General features: G+C 39.3%; 1 protein-coding gene across 1 annotated transcript in view; it reads right to left on the reverse strand.

Moving 5' to 3' along the window:
* Positions 1-846: 846 nt before the first annotated feature.
* Positions 847-24,444, reverse strand: part of EFCAB5 (EF-hand calcium binding domain 5) — a 39,104-nt gene continuing 15,506 nt past the window's right edge. Inside the window, exons 7-21 of the mRNA XM_062592817.1 lie at positions 24,137-24,204; positions 20,326-20,481; positions 17,953-18,052; positions 16,367-17,224; positions 14,214-14,428; positions 12,854-13,010; positions 8,554-8,843; positions 7,485-7,657; positions 6,539-6,767; positions 5,650-5,802; positions 4,364-4,467; positions 3,287-3,540; positions 2,234-2,457; positions 1,506-1,602; positions 847-1,046 (exon numbers count right to left, since the gene is read on the reverse strand). Coding sequence (XP_062448801.1) covers positions 847-1,046; positions 1,506-1,602; positions 2,234-2,457; positions 3,287-3,540; positions 4,364-4,467; positions 5,650-5,802; positions 6,539-6,767; positions 7,485-7,657; positions 8,554-8,843; positions 12,854-13,010; positions 14,214-14,428; positions 16,367-17,224; positions 17,953-18,052; positions 20,326-20,481; positions 24,137-24,204 — 3,278 coding nt within the window. The remainder of the gene's footprint in view (positions 1,047-1,505; positions 1,603-2,233; positions 2,458-3,286; positions 3,541-4,363; positions 4,468-5,649; positions 5,803-6,538; positions 6,768-7,484; positions 7,658-8,553; positions 8,844-12,853; positions 13,011-14,213; positions 14,429-16,366; positions 17,225-17,952; positions 18,053-20,325; positions 20,482-24,136; positions 24,205-24,444) is intronic.

Below are 24,444 nucleotides of genomic sequence, written 5' to 3' on the forward strand. Positions count from 1 at the left end.
CCCGCCCGCCCCGGGCGCTCGGGCAGCCGCCTGCCCCCGCCTCTCCCCAGCGCGGAAGCAGCGAGAGGGCGGATGGAGGGGGGGGGAGGGGTGCTAGAGCCTGGGGACGTTTTTTTAACGGCTCATCGGCGAGTGACGAAAGTGCTGATGGGGGGGAGCAGGCGCCCCGAGCGCCGGGGCCGCCGGGGGCTGGGGCAGGCCCCCCCCTGCCCCGCCCAGGCCGCCATTGCCAGGTGGGAGGGGAGAAGAGGCTTAGAAATCAACCCGCCGCCATCAGCTATAAAATACCTGGTCGACGTCCCCTGTTGCTGACTAAATAAAGAAAGAGGTGTTTCATTTCCCAAAATTTTATTAAAAAAGTGATTCTGCCAAAAGAAACGTTATTGCAAAGATGAAATCTTGCTGCAGACAGCGAACTTGGCTGTAATCTCAAGCTTTATTCCAATAAGAAAGCTCTTTTTAGTATATTAAAAGTGTAGGGCTTTTCTGCATCTCATTTAGAAGTTTTTTTAATGTTGATTAACAACCTTTATTTAAAAATATTCCTAAAAAAATAAGGAGAGTGAATCTTGAAAGGTTTTGCTGTATCATTTATGAACCTTGCTGCTTGGTAGACATAAACTGTTTTTCCTTACTTCTCTCTTTTCTCATCAGAATTAAAAAAATAATTTTTTTAAAAACTTTTAAAGCTTAGTAGATATATCTATACTAGCAAAATTGTTCCCTTTAATATTTTAGAAAGTTTTCTTTAAAATTCCTAACAGGCTTCCTACCTACCATCTTAACAAAAATATTTAGTAGCAATGCAGAACAAATGTAAAACAACAGTTAATTTAATGAAAAATATTAACTATCAGAATCACTAGAGTTATATGAGAAAATGAATGATTTAACTTTAGAATTTGGTATCACAGTGGCTGAAGATGGAGCTTTGGTGTCATGAAGGCACTTTGTGAGCGCTACCAGTGACAAGCAGGTGCCTACCCAGTCATACAGGTATTCAGTCAGAACAGAGCCATGCTTCCACACGTCTGCTCTAGGTATACCTGAAACAAAGAAGAGCTATAACTGCAAAAGTCAAAGTCAAAATTGTGACCAGTGATTCTACCATACTAAGCAGAGAAGATCATCCCTAAGAGTGGAACTATGCGCAAGTCCCTAGTGCAGGGCAGCGCAGTCTGAAGTACGCAGAACAGATTGCTCATCAAAAGAACCATCACTCTTAATATGTTATCTATAGGTTTACAGTGAGGTCACCTTTTTTATAGATCTCAAAGCTGATCTGTTCCCCTTTTCTTAAGGCAATGAATTTTGGTAGTAAATTTAAGGGATTGACCTTTATTGACTGAAAAAGAGTGCAAACATTTAGGATTATCTGTGATTCAATCTATTGAGAAGCCCAAGTTAGTTTCTGAAACAAGCACCTTAAAAGCATTCAGTTGAATGCTGAATCAGTTTCATTGATGAGCTATGTCTGGTAACCCCACAAAGTTCAGGATATTTACCGGTGATACAGTCCAGCAGCACTTCTGCTTGAACTTGTGCAGGTGCAGCGGTTGGATCAAAGTAGTAAATCTTCTGAATCAAATTGTCATCAAGTTTCTGCAATGCAGAGAACAGAGTCAGGTGGTGGTGAAAAATTTAAGAGCATTACAGAATTGAAGATGGCTAAGTCAAGCATATAGGATATCTGTAGGTAGAACTTCTAGAAAAGATAAATAGAAGAAATGGGAGATTGAAAGGATAAGGTCTGCAAGGATGGAAAAATACGTAGTATTCATTTATGCTTAATTTAGAAGGATATCCCTCCAATGTTTAGAAATTGACTACAAATCATATTCTTCATTTTGCATTTAGGCAGATATGGAATAACTATAGACTTATGTCTGTTATATGGATATTTTTACCATATATAACAGCTCCTTAACACTGTGTCTCAATGGATGTAATCTCTCCAAATTCTGTTGTCCAATTCTTTTCTATCAACAACTGTATTTACAATGCAGTTTTTTAAGTGACTTTATCTGGTCATTACTTATGCATGAACATACCTACAGTGTTCACTTGCCTATTCTCCACTTAAAAAAAAAAAATCTGGTTTATTAAACTGGCCACCCCTTTTTGTGTGACATGCATCAAATTATTTCACTGCCTATCCACCCTTGGCAAATTCCATTTTATCTTCTTGGGGGCAGAAGAACAGAAAAAATGCCTCAACACTTCAAATTCTCACCAGTATACACTGACTCCAGTTCTCAATCTTCTCCTTCCAGTTTGGATAGAAAAGCAACAGCACGGCCTTTACTATGTTATGTACCAGAGTTGGAGGTTCTACATAGCTCTTTATTTCAGCAAAGTCCTCAGCTTTAAGTTTCTGGACACACTCACGCAGGTCCTGCAGCATGAACCGGTGGAAAAGAATCCCTGTATGCCTCAAACTTGCTGCATGTTCTGCCTCTGGAATCACAAGCCAACCTTTCAAGAAACTGCTAATAAACATCTGCTACTCAAGACATGCTACTGACTGAAAGGCTCTGCCCTTTTTATGATTAACTCTTTCTCTTATTAACTAAGTGGCTGTTTTTCACACAGCCCAAGTATTCTGTGAATCATTTCAAAATGCAGATGTGCTTGAGAAGACTAAACTCACTGTAACTTAAGTGTGATGTGTTGAGAACACAGAATATTCCAAGGGAATTGCACAGGGGCCATAAGTGTTATCAGACCCACTGTGTCCCCAGGAAAACTGGAGTCACCAAGGAAGTAATTAATACAGCCTCCCACAGTGCAAGTAATACAGCTCTGCTGGGAGAGACTCATTCTGGTTGCACAGTCCAGACAAACAGAAAAGATAAATGGTATCAAGATCTAACCCTGGTTTGGAAACCTGACACGCACATCCTGGCACAGCAAGCAGGTTTCGCACTGTGTCAGACAAAGGCCTAAGGAATGAGCAAGGGTCTTGAGACCATGAAGGGTTCAGGGATGCAGGTAATTCTGGAGCTGTGACAGTCAAATTCTTTTGATTTTACTTGGACAGTTCTGAGGAGGAAATGCGAGATACCCAAAGGCAGTAAAACACCTTGTGAACCTAAGCCACAGTTTAGACATTCTGCTTAACTGTACTCTGCTAAGTACTTAGGCTTGCTCAGTAGATTGTATGTACCAAAGGTTTATATTTGTCTTTTCACACTTGTATGAATGATATTGCAAGTGTAGTATTACTGAGAAACCTAATTTCATCCCCACAAAAAAAAAAAGGAGTTTGGCTCTGTATGCACAATACCTAGTACATAGACTGGTTCTGTTTCCCCTGAAGACATCTTCAATATCTCAGAGCAGGCAGCTTGGACCATCTTTAGCATTTTTTGCAGGTCTTTATGTTCATGAGGTGGTAATTCCTGGTGATGTCCCATACTTAGATCTAATACTCCAAGAGCATGTCCTGATAGATCACGGAGAGGTATTGCAAAGTGGTGTTCCCCACAGACATAAGTACCAATGACCTGTGAACTGTCTGTGCATTTAAACAGGTAATCTCTAAAATGAAAGTAAAGAGAAAAATATGTCCTACATTTTGTAATTCCAGTCTTTTTGGTACTTATGTAGCACATTTTAGTAGGAAGCCATTCATCTCTTGTTGAGACAAGGGTATTTATATTACTAAATCAGTTGCTTATTGTAGCTTAACTTTGAACAGATTTAAGTGTCATTCAGGCCACATAAAGAGAGGTGAAAATAGCATTTTGGAGCACAATACTGCTTAACTCAGGCAATTGTTAAAAATCATAAGAGTTTAACAAACACATATTAAGTTGTAGTCTTGCTTTAAAAACAGCTTCCTGTTTGTAACCATGTTGACATTTGTTCTATAGAATTTTGTAAGAAGTAAAAACATCTGCTCTAACAGCAAATGACTGTTAACCAAGCTTGACAACAAGGAGGATGTGTTTAAAGACAAGTCTGTGAGGTTCTTGGCAGTTGAAGGAAAAAGATAGTTGAAGGAAATGAGACTAATATAGCCAGGAAAAAAGACAGATTAAAGAGCAAAATGCTACAGTATAGGCTCTGATCTTGCAGACCTTTCACAACAGGCATAGAGCTTGCTTGGCAGCTCATCAGGTAAGCACTATATTAGAATCTAAGTTTTTACAGTCCTAACCTCAAAGAAAATGTACATCACCACCTCATAAGTCAGTATCACATGCATACACACACCAGATGCCATGGTGGTAAGAGAGCTATAGGCAGATACCCTTGTAGGCTTGCATTCCCATGGGCTTTATGTAATGTGTATTGTGCCTGATACAGGCTATAATCTAGGACCAGAAGTAACAGGTTAGTTTGCAGGTGCAGTACCCACCTTAAAAGGTTCTCTTTTCTGAGGAGAAGAACTGGAGAGGTATGAATTTCTCTTTGCCCTGAATGATCTGTAGTAATCACCTTCCGCAGAGCATAGTCATATGTCTGTTAGAGAGACAGGAGGTTTAGCTTCATCTCTGAAAGGAACAGCAATTCTGAAGCTTGGAGAGAGAGAAAGCTTTATTTCTCAGAGGAAAGCTCCCACTTATATTCAAATGCAATGGGATGGTTTAAAGATATCTTCCAACAATGTCTGGTTTTATTCCCAAAGTATATTGCTCAAGATTCATGAAAAATGTGCCCTGGACCTCCCTCAGCCAGACTATTTAATCTGTTCCCAGGCTGAGGAACAGCCACAGGTCAGGGAAGAGGTTTCCTATGGACCCTTCTTTTTCATATCCTTTTACAGACCTCTTTCTCATGTCATGTTCATTTTAGCATACCTTGATATATGAAAAGGACAGAGGGGAGCAAAAGGCCTGGCTATCAGGCAGCTAACAAAGGGACAGAGCAAAGCCTAGAATGACAACAGAATGCTGCCAACACAAATCCTGCTTATCAGAGGAAGCAGATGAATTATGGTTGCAGAAGATGTCATAAAGACTTTTCAGTGACACAGGATCAGTCCTAAATAATCCATACACTTGCTTTTTGTCTTAACTCACTTTTATGTGAACTGACAAGCTTCCCAGGGCCCAAGTGCCTGCTGAATAACTGGAATATGATCTGCAGGGATGTGGGCTGCCCTTACAAGCTAACTGGGAGCAGCTACTTCTGGAGTTGTATTTACATCTTGTTTGCTAACATTAAGAGCTAGGATGTTAATTATCTTCTTTATTCTATGCCTTTTTGGCACACGTAGAATCTCCACAAAGTTTCCTTTGTGGAGGGCCAAATTAGCAGAGCTTTAGCAGGGAGTTGCAATGCTGGTAAGCCAGTTGCTGGATGTACTTCTGCGTAGGTGTGCGGTTTTGCTTTGTTCACTTTTATGCAGCCATAAACACTAAAGCAGAAGAATATTCCCTTTTCCCACGGAGAAATGGCTACTGTAGGAGTAGTGCTGAGATGTTTTAAATGGGAGGAGGACAAGAATGAAGAGTAGTCTTCTTTAAAGAGGGAACCTTCTCTCTCTATTTGTACTGCCCCTTTGATGCATAAGCAGGCACAAAAACCTCATATAGGTTTCTGTTTTGATGAAAAAGCTGCTAGGAAATGATAGGCAGCTAGAAATGCCAAAGTAGCTCCATCAGCCCCAGCCCTCCCTTTTCACTGCGCTACCCTGCATACCTTATCTTGGCCAGGCTCCATCAGATACGTAATAACAGTGTGGATGTTGGGTGCTCTTGGATACAACCAGTCCAGAGCAGTGAGCGTCACTTGCAGAATATTTTCCAGTGCGCAGACATGGTGGTAGGCTTTGCTGAATGTATGAGAAACTCCCTGTGAAAGTAGAATACTCCAAATGAGCCAGACATTTCCATATGACTTGGGGATTAAGCTGGGGAAATGTTCAGGCAGCAAAATGAAGTAAAATGGTTGTAACAAGTTACTTAAATCAGAACTTGTAATGCTAAAAAGCTACAATGAAATGTCCCATATCAAATAAGGCTCCGAGGCTGTAGAGCACCCTCGTCACAGCCAAATCTTAAACTAGACAAAGTTGTTTTTTAGCGGAAAGAACCAATTTTTTGCTAATGTTGGCTTACTGCGCTCCCTGCTGTTCAGATGATGCATACACAATGAGGCTGATTCTAAAGAGAGTTCTAGCATTCTAAAGAAATCCGAACAGCCATTGTTTATAATTAATCCACCATGTAAAAAGTGAAATTTCATGACACTTTACGGAAACAAACACAAATATTAGGTCCAGGGTAAATTAATGCTACTTTCTTTGGGCTTTGCACAAATCTGCAGTTAATTTACTAGTCAAATCTGCAGGAGAAGCTTAAATAAACTACTGAGAAGGTGAAATCTGATATTCAATTACAGGTAAAGTGGTAATAAGCAAGATACTAATAAGGTGTTCTGCACATACCAGTTTCACCACAAACAGTAAAAAGGGATTCCATTCTGAGATGTACATCTTCATCTACTCAGAGCAAGCCTGTAAAATTCACATGGTCCTCACCCAGTTTTTTGAAGAGTAGTCTATGAAATGCCTTCTCATGGTGCTTACCTGATAGAAACTGATCTCATGGGTCAGAAAGATGGTTTTCTCACACTTGTCCCGAAGTGTATCAAGTCCTAGAATTCCAAAGACTCTCCAGCGAGCATCTTGCAACGGCAGTACCAGGAATGAACCTCTTCTCTCCTCAGCTGGGCGGTCATAGTTCCAGAAGTGGATGTTTCCATGGAGCTGAACTTTTGGAACATGGATTGGCTTCCCCTCTTCAACAGCTAAAAAGCTAAAAAAAATAGCTTATGAGGAGCTTTGTAAAAGTAGTGGAAAATATTTAGCAAAATAAAAAGACAGCTTTGAACTCTTCTTCATTAGGCATCAGAGAAGGAAGGTGTTAGCTCCTTACTCTAACCACACTTAGAAATACTGCATTTACTACTTGCATCTCAAAGTCAGTGGCAATAAATAAGGCTCTTTTCATCCTCAAGTCATTGTAAAAACATCAGCTAATGAGTGTAATGAAAAGGAATTCAGAAGTGAGAGCAGAGGCAAGATTTAAAGAAAGAGATAAATGTGTCTAACTTATGGAAACAAGAAGTAAAGAGGCAGAAAAGCTGTTTACACTGTAAATATTAGGGAAGAAAAGGCATTGTTCTCAAAAAATATCCAGTGGATATAAAATGCTGTAATGGAATTAATTTTAAAGGAGGAAAAAGGAAGGGTGAATATAATAGACATTAGCTAAAGGATGAGACTTATTAGACTGTGAGCTAATCTCCCTAAGGAAAGGAGTGAAATCCCACACAGAGCAGTTATAAGTAGACCGTGTAAATTATAATAACATATATGATAATGAATCATTCCACAGTGGGCCCCGAGGGAAGTTCTTCTGTGGAGTACCCTGTCAACCTGCATTTCTAGCACACCCCAAACCACTGCCTGGTACCCTTACATTCCACATATTTTTTGAGAAAAAGGAACCATTCTCTGCAGCTTTCCTTACCTTACTCCATCTACATCTCTGTAAAGTATCTGATTTAGGACATACGGAGCATCATCTGCAGTACATGCTACACAGCGTAGGAGAATCCGTCCTCGCTCTGGTGAGACCTGGTTCTCTTCCAAAAGGGCAATATATGCACTGATCCTCTTGTTATCCCCATGGGCTTCCGCATCCTAGCAACCAGATGTTTCCCATTACATTATGTACATTAGCCATTGGCCATTACTCTTATTTCATGCACTTATCACTTGTCTCATTTATGCTGATCTGCTGTTCTAGGTCACTGATTTTATATGTCATGCACCAACTGCATGACATATGTATGTTTATGCTGTGATTGCATCTGACCTGAATACTCCATTACAAGCAAAAACACCACATATTTTGATTGACAGGGAGAACGGATTTCATTTTTGCTACTGCTAGCAGAGGCTAGTTCACCTAAAAATAATTTATAATTATAATCTGTGCCTAAGCAAAACTCCTATTGATTTAATCTCCAATGGGATATTCTTCTGGAACAACAGACAAGCAAGTGCCAGAGTTGTTGCCTTTCCAGATCTGGACAATATTATAAAAATGCTTCAATAACTACATTACAGAAAAGGGAGAGAAGTTTTGCTCTGAAGGGGGCTTTAATGGTCAGGACAAATATCTGAAGTTGCATCTGGAAGTAAAAAATGAAACTATTCCCACTACAACTTATTCATCTTTGTCACAGACTAAATCTGTTGCATTTCCTCTCAGAAGCTCTAAAGCTAAAATTGTGGATTTTGACATTTGACACTAATCAGGTCTCCAAAATGTGAGACAGCAAGTATTCATGAAAGGTATTCTTTGTTGGCAAAGCATGGATAAGAATTCCTGTGTCTCAAATCTGACTTGTGATTCTTTCTGTGGATAACCACTGGCTCTCCTGAGCCTGAGCTAAGCTCAGAAAAGCACAAGGAAATCCAGCCTTAGACCAATTTCTCATGGTATCTGAGAGTTCCACTCAAATGCAACAGGGTCTGAAGACAGTGTCACTATCCATAACTGAAAACACTCTCATGCTTCCTGGGGTACATACCTGGGAGAGGACCTTAAACACTGCTTTGTAAACTGGTTCCATGCTTGCTCCACTGGTCTCAGCTGCTTGTTCGATACTATGCAGCCATTTCCTCCTCGCCAAGCGTCGCAGGTGCTCCACGTGACTTCGTTCCACACTGGTGGTCAGAAACTCCACCAAGTTATCAATGACTTCATCCTCATCTCCAGTTAACTCAGAAACCACCAATTCAAGGTAAGTCTGGAATGTCTGTGGGGACAGTTTCCCCATTCTGCTTGGCTGTGGGTAATGTGAGCAAAGGTGTTTCTTTGCTAGTAGAAGAAACAGAAAATAAGACAAGGACAATCTATGTAATCTCTATACAATCTATAATATATTTTGCTTTTCCCCTAAACTGGCTTCAGGTGGAATGCTCCAGACCCTCATTCTGGTTTTCTTCCAGCTATTCCCTGAACTTAAATTGTCATCATGACAGGTAATCTCCAGTTTCAAGGCTGGATGTACCTTTTCCTCTAAGTGCCTCCAGCCTCATACTCTGAGAAAGAAACCTGCAAATTGCTCCTGAGCCCCTTTTACACCTCTGCAAGATACCTAAACAATAAAGATCAACAGAAAATGGGACAGGTGCCTGGAGATATGAAAAATCAGAGGCACCTTTTCAGTAGAACCAAACTTCATGGACATTTGAGGGGCTGGTGGGACTGGGATGCAGGTAGAAATGCTTCAATATTAGCCAAAATCTTACAGCAAAACTACTAACCATTCCCATTAAAAATGTGAATGTCAGAGTCTACAGATGATTTCACAAACCATTCTTATTCCTGAATTTTCCATTATATACAAAATTTGCAGAAATTATATTTTTCTTTTGAAGCCTTCCAAAGTAACCATCATTCTTAATTACGCTGCTTTGGGTGCCTGTGATGAATTATTTGTACTGTGCTAAATCTCATAAATGAAGATCAAAGAAAATGAAAGCCTCATTGAGGACATGCAACAGATGGGACAATAATGTTTGAGAATCACCTGGAGATATGCATGTGGAGCAAAAAGAACAAGAACACCTGAATAAGAGCTAGCAAAAGTGGCTGGGTTTAGAAGATTGAATTTGTTTGAAAAATATCTAAAGCATCACAGAGTCTGTTAACTCCCAGGGGAATGAAGGAGTAAGGATCACTGCATGGAGGCTACTCTTTCTCATTGGCAAAAGCCAGAGGTGTGGAGCCATGCTCCAATCCTGTTTTTCATATCCTAGGGAATGAAGCTGACCTGGCCCAAATACGGGCAAATAAGTTGCAGGAGAAAGGGTTGGCAGAGTTTCCTTTTCCCTTGGAGAAAGGAGGAATGCAACAAGGATCTAATTGTGATGATCAAGAATTGCTTTCGTGTATCTACTGTATCTACTCAATTCTACTAGTTCACAAACTTCCAGTTTTCCCAGAAGTCCTGAAGACAAATAAGGCTCTTCCTAGTTTTGGAATCCTAAAAGGCTGAGCATGAAAACGTACATTCACTGGATCAGTTTCCATTCAGTTACTACTTAAATCAGAAGCCAGTCTAACAGGAGATTTTCTGAATTGTTTGCCCCCATAACAGTTTTTATAAGATCTGATTATGTTCCTTCCTTTGCTGTAGATCTTGGACTCATGGGGGTGCTCTTGTACAGTCTTTGGAAGTTGCAGGTCAGCTTCCTGGCTTTGGAAATCTGGGATTCACCAAGTACTCTGCCTATAGCTGTGCTTGCCTGATCACGACTCTGGCAATTCCTTTCCTGAACACTGTAGTGACTAACACTTTGATCATTTTTTTTGCATCCTGATTTCAAATCCTGCAGGACTCAAAGAATTAAAGAAAAGGAAAGAGAACTATTTGTCAGGTCACTTCCTACTAACAAACTAACAATCAGTGATATATAGGTAGAACTGTGAAGTTTGCTGCTAAGCAGGCAGTATTTGTGATCAATACATAAAATAGTCTGTAAGGAACAGGCTAATAGAAAATCATCTGGTTAACGATGTGCAAGAACTGGCAGGAAGCTGCCTGATGCCCTGATTGCCTCTTGCTGTGAGAAAAAAGAAAACAAAAAACATATTTTACAGGAGCTGAGAGTCTCCTCCTTCCCCCTCAGAAATCAGTGGGCATTTTATCATTGATTTTAGCTGTAGCAGTAGCATTGGTGTGTAGTAGTGACTAACAAGCTCCACTCATTCTCGAGCTGACTGTTAATGCTGTCTTATTCTGGTAATCATCTGAAGAATGTTCTGAATTCTTTAATGTCATTTCTGATTTTCTGGCAAAATTAGGATGGAGGATTTTCTGATGATATACAATTGTTTGGATTTGACCTCCACTTTTTCCTCCCTTTGAAGAAAGAGATGAAAAAAGAAATACATGAGAAGCTGAACTTTTTTTCCCCTTCAGTCCCAGTGTTTTTTCTTCCAAAGAAAAAATGTCTTCCAAAATGATTGGTTTTGGTTCAAATGACATTTTAATAAAAAAATTGTTTTGTTGACCAAAGTTCTAACAGGAGAGCACAAGGTGCAGGAAGGGGCTCCCTATGGTCATCCACAGGGGAATCTGACCCGTAGCACTGCCAGACGCATCAATTCTTTTGTCTGCAATGCTGAATCCAGCCACGGTCCCAGCCTTGTGGGTCTGCGTGCACAAGTGATATGAATTGTTCCTTGAGCTGAGTGCAGAAAGAACTACTATTTGTCTGCACCATTCTTACAACGCTTTTGATCTCTCATTGATAATGTCACTAGATTTGTTTTTTGGGATGTGTGAAGTTTGGGCAAGGACTTGAGATGCAGCAGGATAATGCCAGCATATATAGCAGCGGGCAAGAAAAGGTAAAGTTGGTGCTAGTTCTCCAGTTAGCTAAGAATAGGTTTGCCCTCTACAAAGAAAGCTGTTCTGCCCTGGAAGGCTCTCACAGGAACTGTAAGCACCTGGGAGGATCAGTCCCTTCATTAGCGAGGCACAACATAATGAATTATTTGGCCCCGCTATATATGTATTGTTACACTTTTCACTTACAAAGAAAATCAAATATTTCAACCCACTTTTCACGCTGTGCTTTCATCCAGGAGGAATGCAATGTCTGTAAGCTCCACCTTCAAATCTTCTTGTTCTATGATTGCTTTGAGAGATTAGGTTGAGGCTGCTAGAAATAGTTTTATGTTGCTTTTTATGTAGCATTGATTTTGCTATACCATATTTCTATTTATTTATCCTTTACTTTATGAGGTCTTCAGAGACGGGACTATGTCCTTCCATATTTCTGTAGTGTGTTCTGACATAGCTTGAGTATAGCAGAACTGTAAACCACCCAGTTTCTGTGGTTGTACAGCCTGGAGAGAACTGACCATAGCATGCCAGCAGCCCTGCACTCCTCCAGCTGCCTCAAGCGAGCTAAGGGATAATGAAATTCAGGTGGTTGCCAAAAAGAGGCATTTTCAGTAATGCATAGCAGAGTGAGTAATACAGAGATGTACAAACCTGAAGCATTGGGAAGGAGGGACCATCTAGGGTAGCAGTGTTCAGTGCAGACTTTCCCCCAGATTTCAGATGAATAAAACCTATCCTCTTTGCCCAAGCACAAATACAGACATGTTCTTAATTGCTAATGCAGTATTTCAGAGCATATAATGCCCACATGTTAATACACATGAGGCTGCCACACAGGTCTAGGTGAACCTGCTGCATTTCTGACTGACCCAAGTCAAAGACCAAATTTGCTAAGTTTATTGAGAGAAATGAACCAACTGAGAAATGAGACTCAAAGTTGCTATCTAATTCATGAGATCTATGCAACAGTGTGGATTACTAAAGGTCATTTGAGACCTATAAGGAGAGCTGGTGCTCTCTCCTGCAAGAGACATTCCTGCAGATAGCTCAGTAAAATATATCTATTAAAACCAGCTATATAACTCAGGCCATACCAAAAGTGCAAAACACATATCCCCAGGCTTTTTTTTTTTTTTTTTTTTTTGCATTTTTCACTGCTATATTACATACACTTAATGCTTATTAAAGAGGAAATAAATTTTCAACTTGGCACAATGTCACGAAAGCATTGGACTACCTCTCTGACTGGGAACCTAATTCTCAGAACAGTCTTTTGCAGAAGGAGGGCATAGAGCTATGTATTAACAAGTTCCTTTTCATTTTATACTTCATACATGTACACTTACAATTATGCCTGCAAAACCAAAAAATTTCTGTTGCTTGCTTATAATTTCATTAGTACCGTCATTGAATGCTTGAAGGCCTGCTGTGTTGACATTGTTCCTCTCTCACAGTAAAGCTGTTTCCTTACCATTCCTCAAGGCCTTTTTTTCCATTCCTTCTTTGAATGTGCTTAGAACAGCATCTACCTCTTCCAGGTCCAGAAACCCAGATCCATTGTTGTCCCACTTTTCAAAAAGTGCCTCCAAAAGCAGTTTCCGTCGGGCCAAGAGAGAGCTGCGGTGAACCTAGAACAGAGAAACAGCTGGTTTTTGATAATTCGTGGACACTGATACTCAGATTCTACACAAGTATGAAAATTGCAGCAGTAGGCTCATCACACAATCCCTGCTGGCCAGGTCAATTCCATAAATACACAACTTGGACACCCAGATGAATCATTAAAACTAGGAGATACCTGAAAACAATACACACAGTTGACAGGTTAGTTTTACCAGACAGAATCAGCATTGCAAAGGGTTATTTTCCAGTAAACAAACAAGTGAAGCCTGTGCTAGATCTAACGTGAGATTAACTCAGGTAAGTGACAGTTTCCCAGAATACAAACATCTTCCCAGACAAAAACAACCAGAGCCTGGTTAGTAACGCCCAAAGATTTGAAAGCTTGTATTTCTGTACCTTGCTGTTTTGCTGGTGCTGTGCTGAAGTGTATGGGCTCCAAGAAACTGTATGTGCAACTTGTTTTTTTAGAACCAGCATTTGCACAGCACACAGTGATAAATGGCTCGGAGTGGAATTCTCTCAAAGGCCAAAACAGTGGCAGTGTATATTGTGTTCAGCATGAAGACAGCAGAGCTGTCAAATCCAATATCTCATCCAAATTAGGTCAGGAGCACAAAGGGAAACTAGAAAGCAGTCTGAGAAAACTGCAGCTACAGACACTTCTATGGACAGATCCACCAAGAAATATATCTACACTCTGAAATGATATGGGGCATCCTGATGCAGTGCTTGAGGATATTGCTGGAGAGAAGCGTATTTATTCAACAGATGGCAACTGCTCCTTGCAACTTAAACATGAAGACGTATGTACCCATTCATACACACCCACACACGCGTGCAAGAGCAAGCACACTTATTTATATTCCTCCCCAAAACATCCACAAACTCATATGTACATGCTAGTGCAGTAGGTCAGACATCAGGTTCTTGACTGCTAGAGAACAGAACGTTTTGAGCTCTTTCACAGCTAACTATCCACTTGCTGTCTCACCGAGGCCAGCTCTGAAACAGGCAGATAACCTGTCACAGGATTTGTCTGTCATCAGTTCTAGGGCTAAGGGCTAAAGTAGGTGAATCCATATGAAAATGAAAGGGCAAAAGAATGCAAGATTGCAAGTGAATAGCTCTGCCAGTATAATATTAAGAACTGACTTTATAAGTGTCTCTTGTGTTTGGACATGGGATAAGCAAAACTCATCAATATTTACTTTCTTTAGTTGTTCCATTTTATCCTCTTCTGTCTGTTTGTATTCTTCTTTGATAAATGCAATAAGCCTCTTCATAGTAGGCAAAGAAGTGCCTTTACCAACAAACATCTCCATGAGCTGGACAAACTGCGGCAGGTTGAGGCAACTTTCATCAAACGCACTCCTAATGTGAGAAGCACCACGGCTCTGAATCTCTGCCATGATTGGACGCAAGTCTGAAAGGCAGAAGCACAGTGCATTGCTGGAAGCTAAATGCTACCCTAAAGCCAGCCAAATGAGAGATATCAAAGAAAGGCTGAATTCTGCACTTCTTATCCAGTGAAGTTATGACTGAATACAGACTTGCTCCATGCTAACTAAAGGCCTTAATCTGTTGATACTTTCTAATAGTATCTCTTCAGTCTTTTGCTCCAGCCTAGCATAGATGCTATCATGCAACCAGGTTACATCACTGAAAATAGTGATGTAGCTGAAATCATTTATATCAAAAGTTGCCTTCTGAGACAAGTTCTACATGGTCTGAGACAAGCCTACTCTTCTCTTGATCTTGAAGTCAGCTTCAGGAACCAGTGTTTGTATTGTCTCCAAAACTTATAGCTCAGTATACAGTAACAGCATGTGTATAGACACTGCCAGTCACTCTGTGTCCACGTGAACATACAACTTTGTAACCAAATACCTGGAAATCTAGAGTTCTCACAATTCCAGTCCTCTGGAATTCCCTCTCCATAGCTGCTATACCTGAAACTTAGGTCAGAGGTCAGAAGATCACCTGATGAAAGATAAAACGTACTGTGTAAGTATACAAACCTTTTAAAATGATATAAGATACGGCTTTTTAAAGACTGTTAAATACATATCCAAACACAGTCTAAAGCAGGTGAAAAGAGCTGACACAAGCAGTCACCTGACCATGGCATCCCATCCATCAATTGTTTTGCTTTTTCAAACTCCTGGTTAACTTCAGTTTGAGAATCCTTTCTGGCTGAGAGTACTGGACCTGCAATTTTAAAAATAAATCTTCTGTGAACCAGGGCTTACTGGTCTGAGCACCCTACTGATCAGTATGTAAAATCTACCTCTATGTCTCTGGAGTTACGCTTGTTATCAATAGTTATTTATTTTTACTGTCTGGAATATTGCTTCCTGAAACTCACCTGGTGACTGTTACGTTTCTTAAGCCCAACTACAAATATCCATTTTAGCAACAGCAATAAAATAGCCTTCTTTTCCAATGTAGGTTCAACATGATATCCAGACTTCTTGTTTCCCACTCCTCTCTCTCTGGAAGAGCATCCTACCATCATGTCAATGAGAAAAGAGTGGGAATCTGCTCTGAAGATGCAAGGATGGCATCCCTCAAACAAAGCTTTGTACATCCGTGGACTGGCTGCATAACAAGTTAGTGCTCTGTACTGGAAGTTAACCACACAAAGCCGTAGATACTAGGGCGCTGTACTATCAAGTTCACATCCCTTTACATGATAAGTTTATCACTAGACTGGAGTGCAATGTAAACCCAGTTCTTGCAGTGTTTTAAGCTGTGAGATGCAAAACAATGCATTCATAGAGCACTGTTAAGGAGGTTTGTCCTTCTACTATGTTTAAGAAAGCACCTCATACAGAACACACAGTTACACAACCACAGCCTTCCTAGAACAAGGGCTTTTGTTTATAATTGAGAAGTATGATATTCCTTTGGAAACACAGTGAGATAAAAGATTCCTGCATATGATTCCGTAATATATTTCCCTATAGACCTTCAATTCTAATAATTATTAAAAGCTATTTCTATATTTAATGTGCTCCTGCTCTGTCTTGCTGTCATAATATTCGAGAGTGGAAGCAGAACATAAAGTTTCTCCTTATTATAAAAGTGCTGCTGCTTCAAAAAAGTCCCTGCTTGATTTAAAGAGCCTGCTCAGTGCCTTGAATACAGATCACCAGCAAAGTGACTCAACTGCTGTCCTGGGAGAGGAACATGCTCTGAAATCCTGACAGGAAATATCATGCTGAGAAGATAACAAAACTTATGCTCTTGCCTACTCAGAAATTACTCACATGCTTCCTCTGGTTTTGAAATGGATTAAAAACACACCTATAGTTAAACCAATGCAGACGAAGATTTGCCACAGCAAAGGAGAATGTTTTACCTTTATCCTGGTCTTGCAAAAGGTATTCAGCCTGTGGTCTTGTCTCTGAGCTTGCCTGTCTTCCAAACTGGTTGTCATGCTGCTTAGAAAAACTCTCTTTTCTTGAAGAAGTTTCTTTCCCAGACACAGCTCCTTCTTCTGAGGTCATGCTTGTAACTTCAGGTGTTGGTCTTGGAATTGTTTTGGTTGGCTCTGCAATCCAACTGTCCTCCTCCTGTCTAACTTGCCCTTCTGTGCCAGATTCTCTATCTGAGATCATATAGTCTTTACCTGTACTTGTTTCTGGAACTGGCTCTCTACCCAGGCTGAATTCCCTCTCCTCCATTTGTTTTTCAGATCCAGGTTCTTCATCTCTAGTGCTACAATCCCCAGTAAAGGTTGATCTTGGGAAGGATTCCTCCTGGCTGTCTGCACTTGCAGTCTCAGCTTGCATCTCAGTTCTGGTGTCTCCATACAAAGTAGATCTCTCACTGTGGATTATATCTCCATCCACATCACTAGGTTCAAAATCAGTGCTTTTCATCGTTGACACACCATCCTCACTTTCCTCTCTTACCTCTGCATCACTTGATTCTGTTTTCAGAAGCACAGTTGCTGTTTGGTTTTCCTCCTTAGAAATCTCTCTAGTCCCAGCTTCACTCATGTCCATTTGTTCAAAAGGATCTTCTCTGTCAGTAGCGCTCATTCCGTATGTGCCTTGTCTATCATCACCTACAGGTTCGTATGCTAAAGTCTGTCCCTCAGAAATTTCTGTTTCAGACAGTGCAGACTTTTCACTAAGTTCCTCAAAAACTTCCTGCTCATCAAGGCCTCCCCATAAATCTACAAGCTCAGTCTCTTGCAGCTCAACTATTGGCCCTAATATAGAAAAAAAGGTTGATAAGTTGATAGTTTGCATTTGTTTCATGTTCTCTGGTGTCACATAAGAAAACAAGAAAAAAAAAAAAGAAGAAAGGTATTCCTAAGCAAATACATACCATTAGAAAGTATCCCCTGTAAATATTCAAACTCAGAAACTCAAGATATTGGAACAGTATTTTTACCTGCAGAGAACTGCTCTTGTCATCAAGTGTGCATTATGCCATATATCTTCTGAAACAGACGTCATTTTTTGTAATTCTCCATACTAAAAATGAAAGCTGTAATTTCCCTTGCATTTAATCTCAGCACGTAATTAATGTCCCATATCTGAAAAATACTTTACTTTCATGAAGATGACTGTTTTATTTTAATTCTTCTATCTTCCTGGAGAAATTTTAGTGTAACTATCAAATTAACTTCTAATATTGCCCAATATGAAAGAACACTTGTTCCAGGGAAAGTTGTGTTGCTTTATGCCTACTTCCAGAAAGCATTACAGAATTTTGTATGAAAGAAAAGTTTTAGATGTTGGAAGCATTTCTGAACATTGTATCACACGGTTTGCAAAATACATTTTTTTTTGCAAAATAAATCCTATGTCACAGCTTTTATTTAGGCCCTTTTTAAGCCTTTTTTCTGGCAATACTTACAAAACATACATTAACTATACAACTTCATGCGTCTTCCAATGTTTTAAGCACAATCCAAACATCCCATATACTTACATTGTCTTGGATTACAGAATCCCCTCTTGGTAATCACAGGGCTTCTGTCATAGAACTCTTCCAGTAGGGCGAGTACTATTTGCCTATTTAAGAGACCGACCTAGACAAAAAAAAATTACAATTATTTCCACTTTTTTTATCTGCTTCTTTTTGCCATCATTTGCATCACATCATCATTTGCTGCCCCACAAAGGCATTTATCATTAACAAAACATCAGCAAAAAATTCAAAGTAGTCAATTTATTTCAGTGGGATAAAGATTATTTCTCTGAGCTTAGCTGGAACTCCTCATACATATTACTTTGCAGGTGTATCCTATTGCCTACTCTGGAGAAATTACAGTTAGATGATTGTGACCAATACTGCCAAACGAATTCTTCACATGAAGATCAAAGTAACAACATTTCACACTTTCAGGATAGGTACTGACTGCCTGACACAAAATAGCAGACAGGTAAGAACCTTAAAATTCAAAGAGCCATCTCCTTTTGGGGCATTAGAGCAGCGATTAAATTTTTTTCTGGAGTTGTCTTGGAATGTAACTGCTTCACTATATAGTCCAGGCTGTTGTTGCTGAACTGCCATCCTTTTGGATTCACACATTTGAAATCATAATAATGATCATGTGGATACCTTCTAATCTGACTGTAATTTAAACGCTGCTTTCTCAGCTCCCTGGCCCTAATTGCAAATCACTGAGACAGCTGGCCACATTCACTACGCAGACTGGAATAACCGCCTGCCACCAAACAAATGTAAATTAGGAACTGAATCAACTGCTTTGCTGTGCTTTGCAGAATAAGCACTACAGGTAATGGATCACAGTGAAGTGGCAGAAGTCTTTGGATTAGTTTGCATCTAACCCAGAGACCAGAAGAAGATCAGGTCAAATTTAAAAGAAGTGCATGGGCCATACTAGTTTCACAAACTGTATTTGGGAGAGCAAGTCTATCTCAGAGGCTAGAAACAGCAATTATATTTGTACTATGATTTTTTTTCTGGGTAGTGATGACATCTGTGCTGATAGCTGCTCACTCTTGTTATGCTGTGCTAGAATCTTTGGCTCTCTGTCTCTGAGATTCCACCAGGATGAGTAGCATGGAGATGGTGCTAACTGCCACAGAACTAATAGGAAGAAAGTAACATTAAAACACAAAAGAGGAAGAAGGGTAGCTTTCAAAATGCAGGGCAAAGATAGGACTCTGCTTTACATATTACACTAACAAGCCATTATAACTGTTCTTGATGTGGCAATAGGAAAATTAAATGTCTTCTGACTGAGAAATAGACATATTTCTTTCCTCATCTCTGAAATAGCTTGTCTGCCATTCTCTAAAACATACTATTGGTGTTGAAATGTGCTCTGAAATCCCATTCTCTTAGAAGTAATGACATTATTAGCATGACATTGTAGAGCACAGTTCATTCATTCTGGGTAGGCATGCTATAAACATCATTAGAGGAATGATGAATAGAATATATAATACGTAGTGAGAAAAGTGCAAGATTATGTCAGCTGTTTGCTGCGCAGTAGCCAGCATTGGCTAACTGAGACTACTCATGAAAAAAGCTATACATTTTTGGATGAAGCCCAAGTTTTTAGCAAAAGCTTATGCCATTGATTCTTCAGCTCCTACTACTTACTGGTTTTCTAATAACTCTTTTTTTTTAACGGGGATGTAGGTGTATTCAGAGGACAAAAGATAGAGTTTAGAGCTGCTGAAAACCAAATTATGGCTCTTGGGTTCCATTTCCAGCTCTGTAACTGACTCACTGTATTTTAATTTTCTGGCTATAAACTGCAGCTGATGTTCACAGTACTTACTGGAGAGAGGCTGTAAAGCTTAGATTATTTTTGCTTTCTAATTTTGAAGCATTCTGCAATTATTTGATAAAAGGAGCAAAGGTATACAAATTAATACAACATAATTGATGAAATTATATCATTATTGTAGTAATGTATACATTTGTTAAGATCAACTTCTTTAAGGTTATCTTTGCTGAAATATGGCTGGATAGAAAAGCTAGCACCCAAATATTATGAAAGTGCTATGGGAACAGGTAATGACCAGGAATAGTAATGTCCATGATTATTTTCTTTTCCAGAATTATCAGACTCCAACTACAGATCATCACTTTGGGTTATTTAGTTTCTAATTAGCCAGCAGGTTTAGGCTATTGATTATTTCTATGTCTAAGTAAGAACCATAAATTTGAAGACAATACATCAGCTATTGTCTTCTAAAATAATGCAGAGTAAGCAAAAATAGAGTACCTGGAGTTATAAAGAACAAAAAGAAAGCAATGACCCAGAGAAATACCAAATTGGAAGCATCACCATATGGAAATTAGGTTTAGAGTTGCTTTGCCTACCTTTCCATAATCACAATCTATGAAGAGATCAGTAAACATTTGCCTCCACATATCATGTCTTATTATTTCTCGGAAGTCATCAGCACACTGACAGAGATGCTTCAGGAGTTCTTGGAACATGTCACTTGAAAAGTTTTCAATGGTGGAATGGACATACTATGGAGAGCAAGAAGTGGTGTAAATGGTTAGCTTCAAGTATTTTCATCTTTATTTGAACGCTTAAACTATCACGTGCAAAGTAATATATTGGAACTTCTCTTGCACTTTAGTCTACTAAAGTAATGCAAACTTGGTGCATGCATGCTACACTGCTTATTTTGTTCTTTATTTCAGAAACAGCAACATTCTTCAAAATAGCCTGGGACATTGCTGTGCTAGGCACTGGACAAATGTGTTAAACAGTTCCTTTCCTGGCCCAGAGAATACTCATCATGGTCAGCGGCTCAGAGATGCTGCACCAGAGTCCCTCCTGTGAAATGTCACTGCCTAAGAGAGATTATCTCAATTCTCAGATATAAGATCTCTGTGGTTTTCTGCAACGTCTAGTATTCTCAAGGTAACATTTGGAGCAATTAGTTTTCATAGAACTGACAGTCATTCAGCACCCTATGGCCACAGAATGACTATTGGCCACAACTTCAGTGTTGAGTGAGTGAACTGATCTGAATACAATTGGTCACAATCATCTAAAAAAAAAAAAAAAAGAAAAAAAAAGAAAGAAAGAACCTTTTGAAAATGAGCATGCTGTCACCTAAGTCCTCTGATACCGGGAATACTACTAAATCAAGATTTATTTTAAGTCCTAGTCTTGGAGACACTTTAACACTTCGGATTTATAGCCACGTGGTTTTATGAGCAAAAGCAATATGGTTCTAAAAATGTGGTGTGCATGGTATAAATAATAATGGCCCTCAGAACAAACCACAATCCCAAAGCCCGTGCTGAATTATTACAGCAGGTTGCTAGAGCCAGCCATAGTAACACGGAGCCTGTGCAGTTAAAAGGAGGAATTTGCAAAACATAGAATGTTTCCCATTATCCCATTTTTAGAGTATTGAGAGCTAGAGAACCTTTGCTAACATAAGTGCTAGTGCATCTTGAACTTGTTGAAAATGTTGCACAGGGATTAACTAACTGAAATATTAACATATACTATTATTCATGTCTGTATTGCGTAATTTCAAAACATATGGGACAACTAGGGAGGAGGAAGGACAGAAAACAAACAGTCAATGGCCTGAAGGTGGCTAGTGGAAAAGAAGAATCCTTAAAGCAATATGAGTTTTTCTGCATTTCAGCATACAAAGAAAGGATGTAGGTGGGTTGGGGAGAGGGTAGTAGATCAGGCTGTACATGAATCTGCTAGATTTTCAGAGCTATTACAACCTGGGACCCTGTGACAGATAAACCTTAAAGATGACAGCAGCTGGGAGCAGACAGCTTGGACAAGCAGCTTGTTATTTTTTGTGTCATTTTGATGACACATACAAAGGCTTATCTATTAATATTGCTGTCTAACGGCTACACAGAAATTTTAGAAGCGTATGTTCGCCTGTGTAGGCAGGATTGTGGGGTCATAAGCTTTTCTTAGCTAATGTGTGTAAAGCCCTCTAGAGCGTAAAGTATTGCACACATGAAAAACATACATTTATTTATTATTAAACAAGAGATTTCAACACCTCTCAGAAGAAAGCTGGCATACCTCCTTCTTGCTATTCAGTTTGAAGTCTCACTGCAGTTTGTAAACACATATCATGGATAACAATTGGTCAGCTGGGCTTTGCTTTTTGTTTCTACTGATCTCATTATAAAAGGAGGAAGCCAAATGCAATCCTGAAAAATAATCTCATCTTTAAAGCCTAAGGGTCCTTTAGGCCCTTTGAGTTCTATGAAGGCCCAAATTTCTCTTGGTGTCAAAAGCTGTGTGTCAGACTAGTAGAGGTTCTGCAAGTTACAGTACAAATCCTGTGAAATAAATTATGGAAGACTGATCTTTGAGATATAAACTCTTTTAATATAAAAGACTCCACCTGCTTGTCACCAAGGATGTACAGATACAAAGACCAACAGCCACTGTTTTGCTTGCCCAGAAAAAGAAGACTGTGTGAGGTCTTTCGACTGAGTTTCTAAGAGCCATTAAATAACCCAAAGCTGCACTGAAAAGAAAGAAAAAAAATAAAACCATTTAATTTTAAGGTCCATTAAAAAGTAATGCTTTCCACATGTGGAAGGGCCTAGATCAGTATGGAGAAAGATCATTTCTTTTTCTGCTTTTGGTGGATGATGCAAATTGATGAACGAAGGTTATTGAAGCTGAGGGTTAGAGACAGCACTATCCTAAGAGTGAGGCCTATGATTATGGAATAGTTTCCCACGGGAAGTGAGAAAGCCTTATCACTTGATTCACTTAAAACTGAACTGGAAAAAAGCACCAGAGAATGTATTCTGAGAACCATTTTGCACTGGCTGGTAAATTTACAGCTTGACATTTCAGGTCTTTCACATTTCTGAATTCTTGTATCTTTTAATTGACTTAAAACATAAAGTGTGCAAAGTATATTTTAAAACATTCTTCTAATGTTAATGTTGTATGAATTCATCCAGTGCTTATACATGTAATATAGAGCTTATGGATTGATGCTTCATTTCAGTGACGAAAGCAATTCTCTGGGCTCCCATTATCCATAATAGGTTCCTTAATTAAATGCAGTTATTCTGAGGTTAAATTTTAAAATATCTCATTTCATGCTTAAAAAATCTTCAACAAGTTATCATAAAATTGCATCTCTGTGCAAAATACTGAACGTCTGGGTCTCCTGAGAGTGAAGAAGGCACAAAAATCACACATAGCTGCTTGAAATTAGTCTCTGCACAGATGCTTCATACTCTGTTTTTAATTATCATAACAGCACCCACTAGCACTGCTGCAGTTGAGGCTCTGTCATTATTTCTATTCTAAACATTCCCTTTCACAGGTTTAATAACCCAGCCATAAAATTTAGCTCTGTTGTAGGTAGAAACAGTTGGCAAAGACTTGGCCTGCAGAGTTTTACAGTAAATTTAGTTTGAACTGATTCAGTTGTTTCCAAATTGATGAAAAGCAAAATGATGGGATGAAATTTCCAACTACACTTCTTGATTTTGGAGAGTTAAAAACATATTTCTGATGTTTCTTAATGATGGCTTTTGATTTTTAAACTGCACATTTTTCAGCCTAATTCTGCTTCACATGCAGTCATGACATTGTTGCAGTTTGGCCAGTAACAGCTCAGGACAAAAATGACAGCTTCTCATCCCAGTTAGTCATGTTAAGTTTTTTCCATGAATAATAGAATGTCAGTAGGAATAACAATAGTTTACAGATAGTATTAATTACCTCAAGGTAATAGTTATATTGGACACTGAATCTACCATGCACAACCAATGTAAAATCCGAATCCAAAAGCAATTTAAGGTTTTTCTCCTTGCAGTATACCAGCAATGGAGCCCTTCTGCAAGCTAAACAGGGACTGAAAGGTGTGTTGTAAAAATCACTGCTTTGGGAATATCTTCTCAGAGAGCAGCACAGGCTGCAGGAGGAGCAGAGGAAAGAAAAATATTCCCTGTTGCTGGCCAGAATTAAAGCAATGTGACTGTGGAGGGTGGATAGCAAGATGGAAGTATCATGAAATGCCCTAAGATGAGGAATTACCTGGAATGATGGAGAAAAAAGAAGCCCTTCAGTTATTCATGTTAGCTGTTCCTACAGAAATGCTACTACTTTGTGATAAACATCATGTTCAGAATCAGATACTTTTACTTCTTTTCTCACCTCTGTGAATTCATCTATGTTTACTTTTTTTTCCAACATGTCTACGATTTCCAGCTTCCTGTCATAGACTGCTAGTAGAAAACGAAGGGATACTGGTTTAGAAAGCAAACAGATGTGGTTTTGCATGTTATACACATTTTTTGTGCAGTGTATGTTACATTACATTTATTCTCATAAGTTTATCTGAGGCTATCCCTGCACAGTTTTAACAAACCAATACTTAAAACTTTGAGGACAGGGATTCTTCCTTGCAGTAGTGTAATCTGAAAACTATGGTAATTTGCCGAAGCAGCTCCGTGGAAATATTC

Source organism: Rhea pennata, chromosome 20 (assembly GCF_028389875.1).
Source record: "Rhea pennata isolate bPtePen1 chromosome 20, bPtePen1.pri, whole genome shotgun sequence".
In the NCBI taxonomy this organism is placed as follows: Eukaryota; Metazoa; Chordata; class Aves; order Rheiformes; family Rheidae; genus Rhea; species Rhea pennata.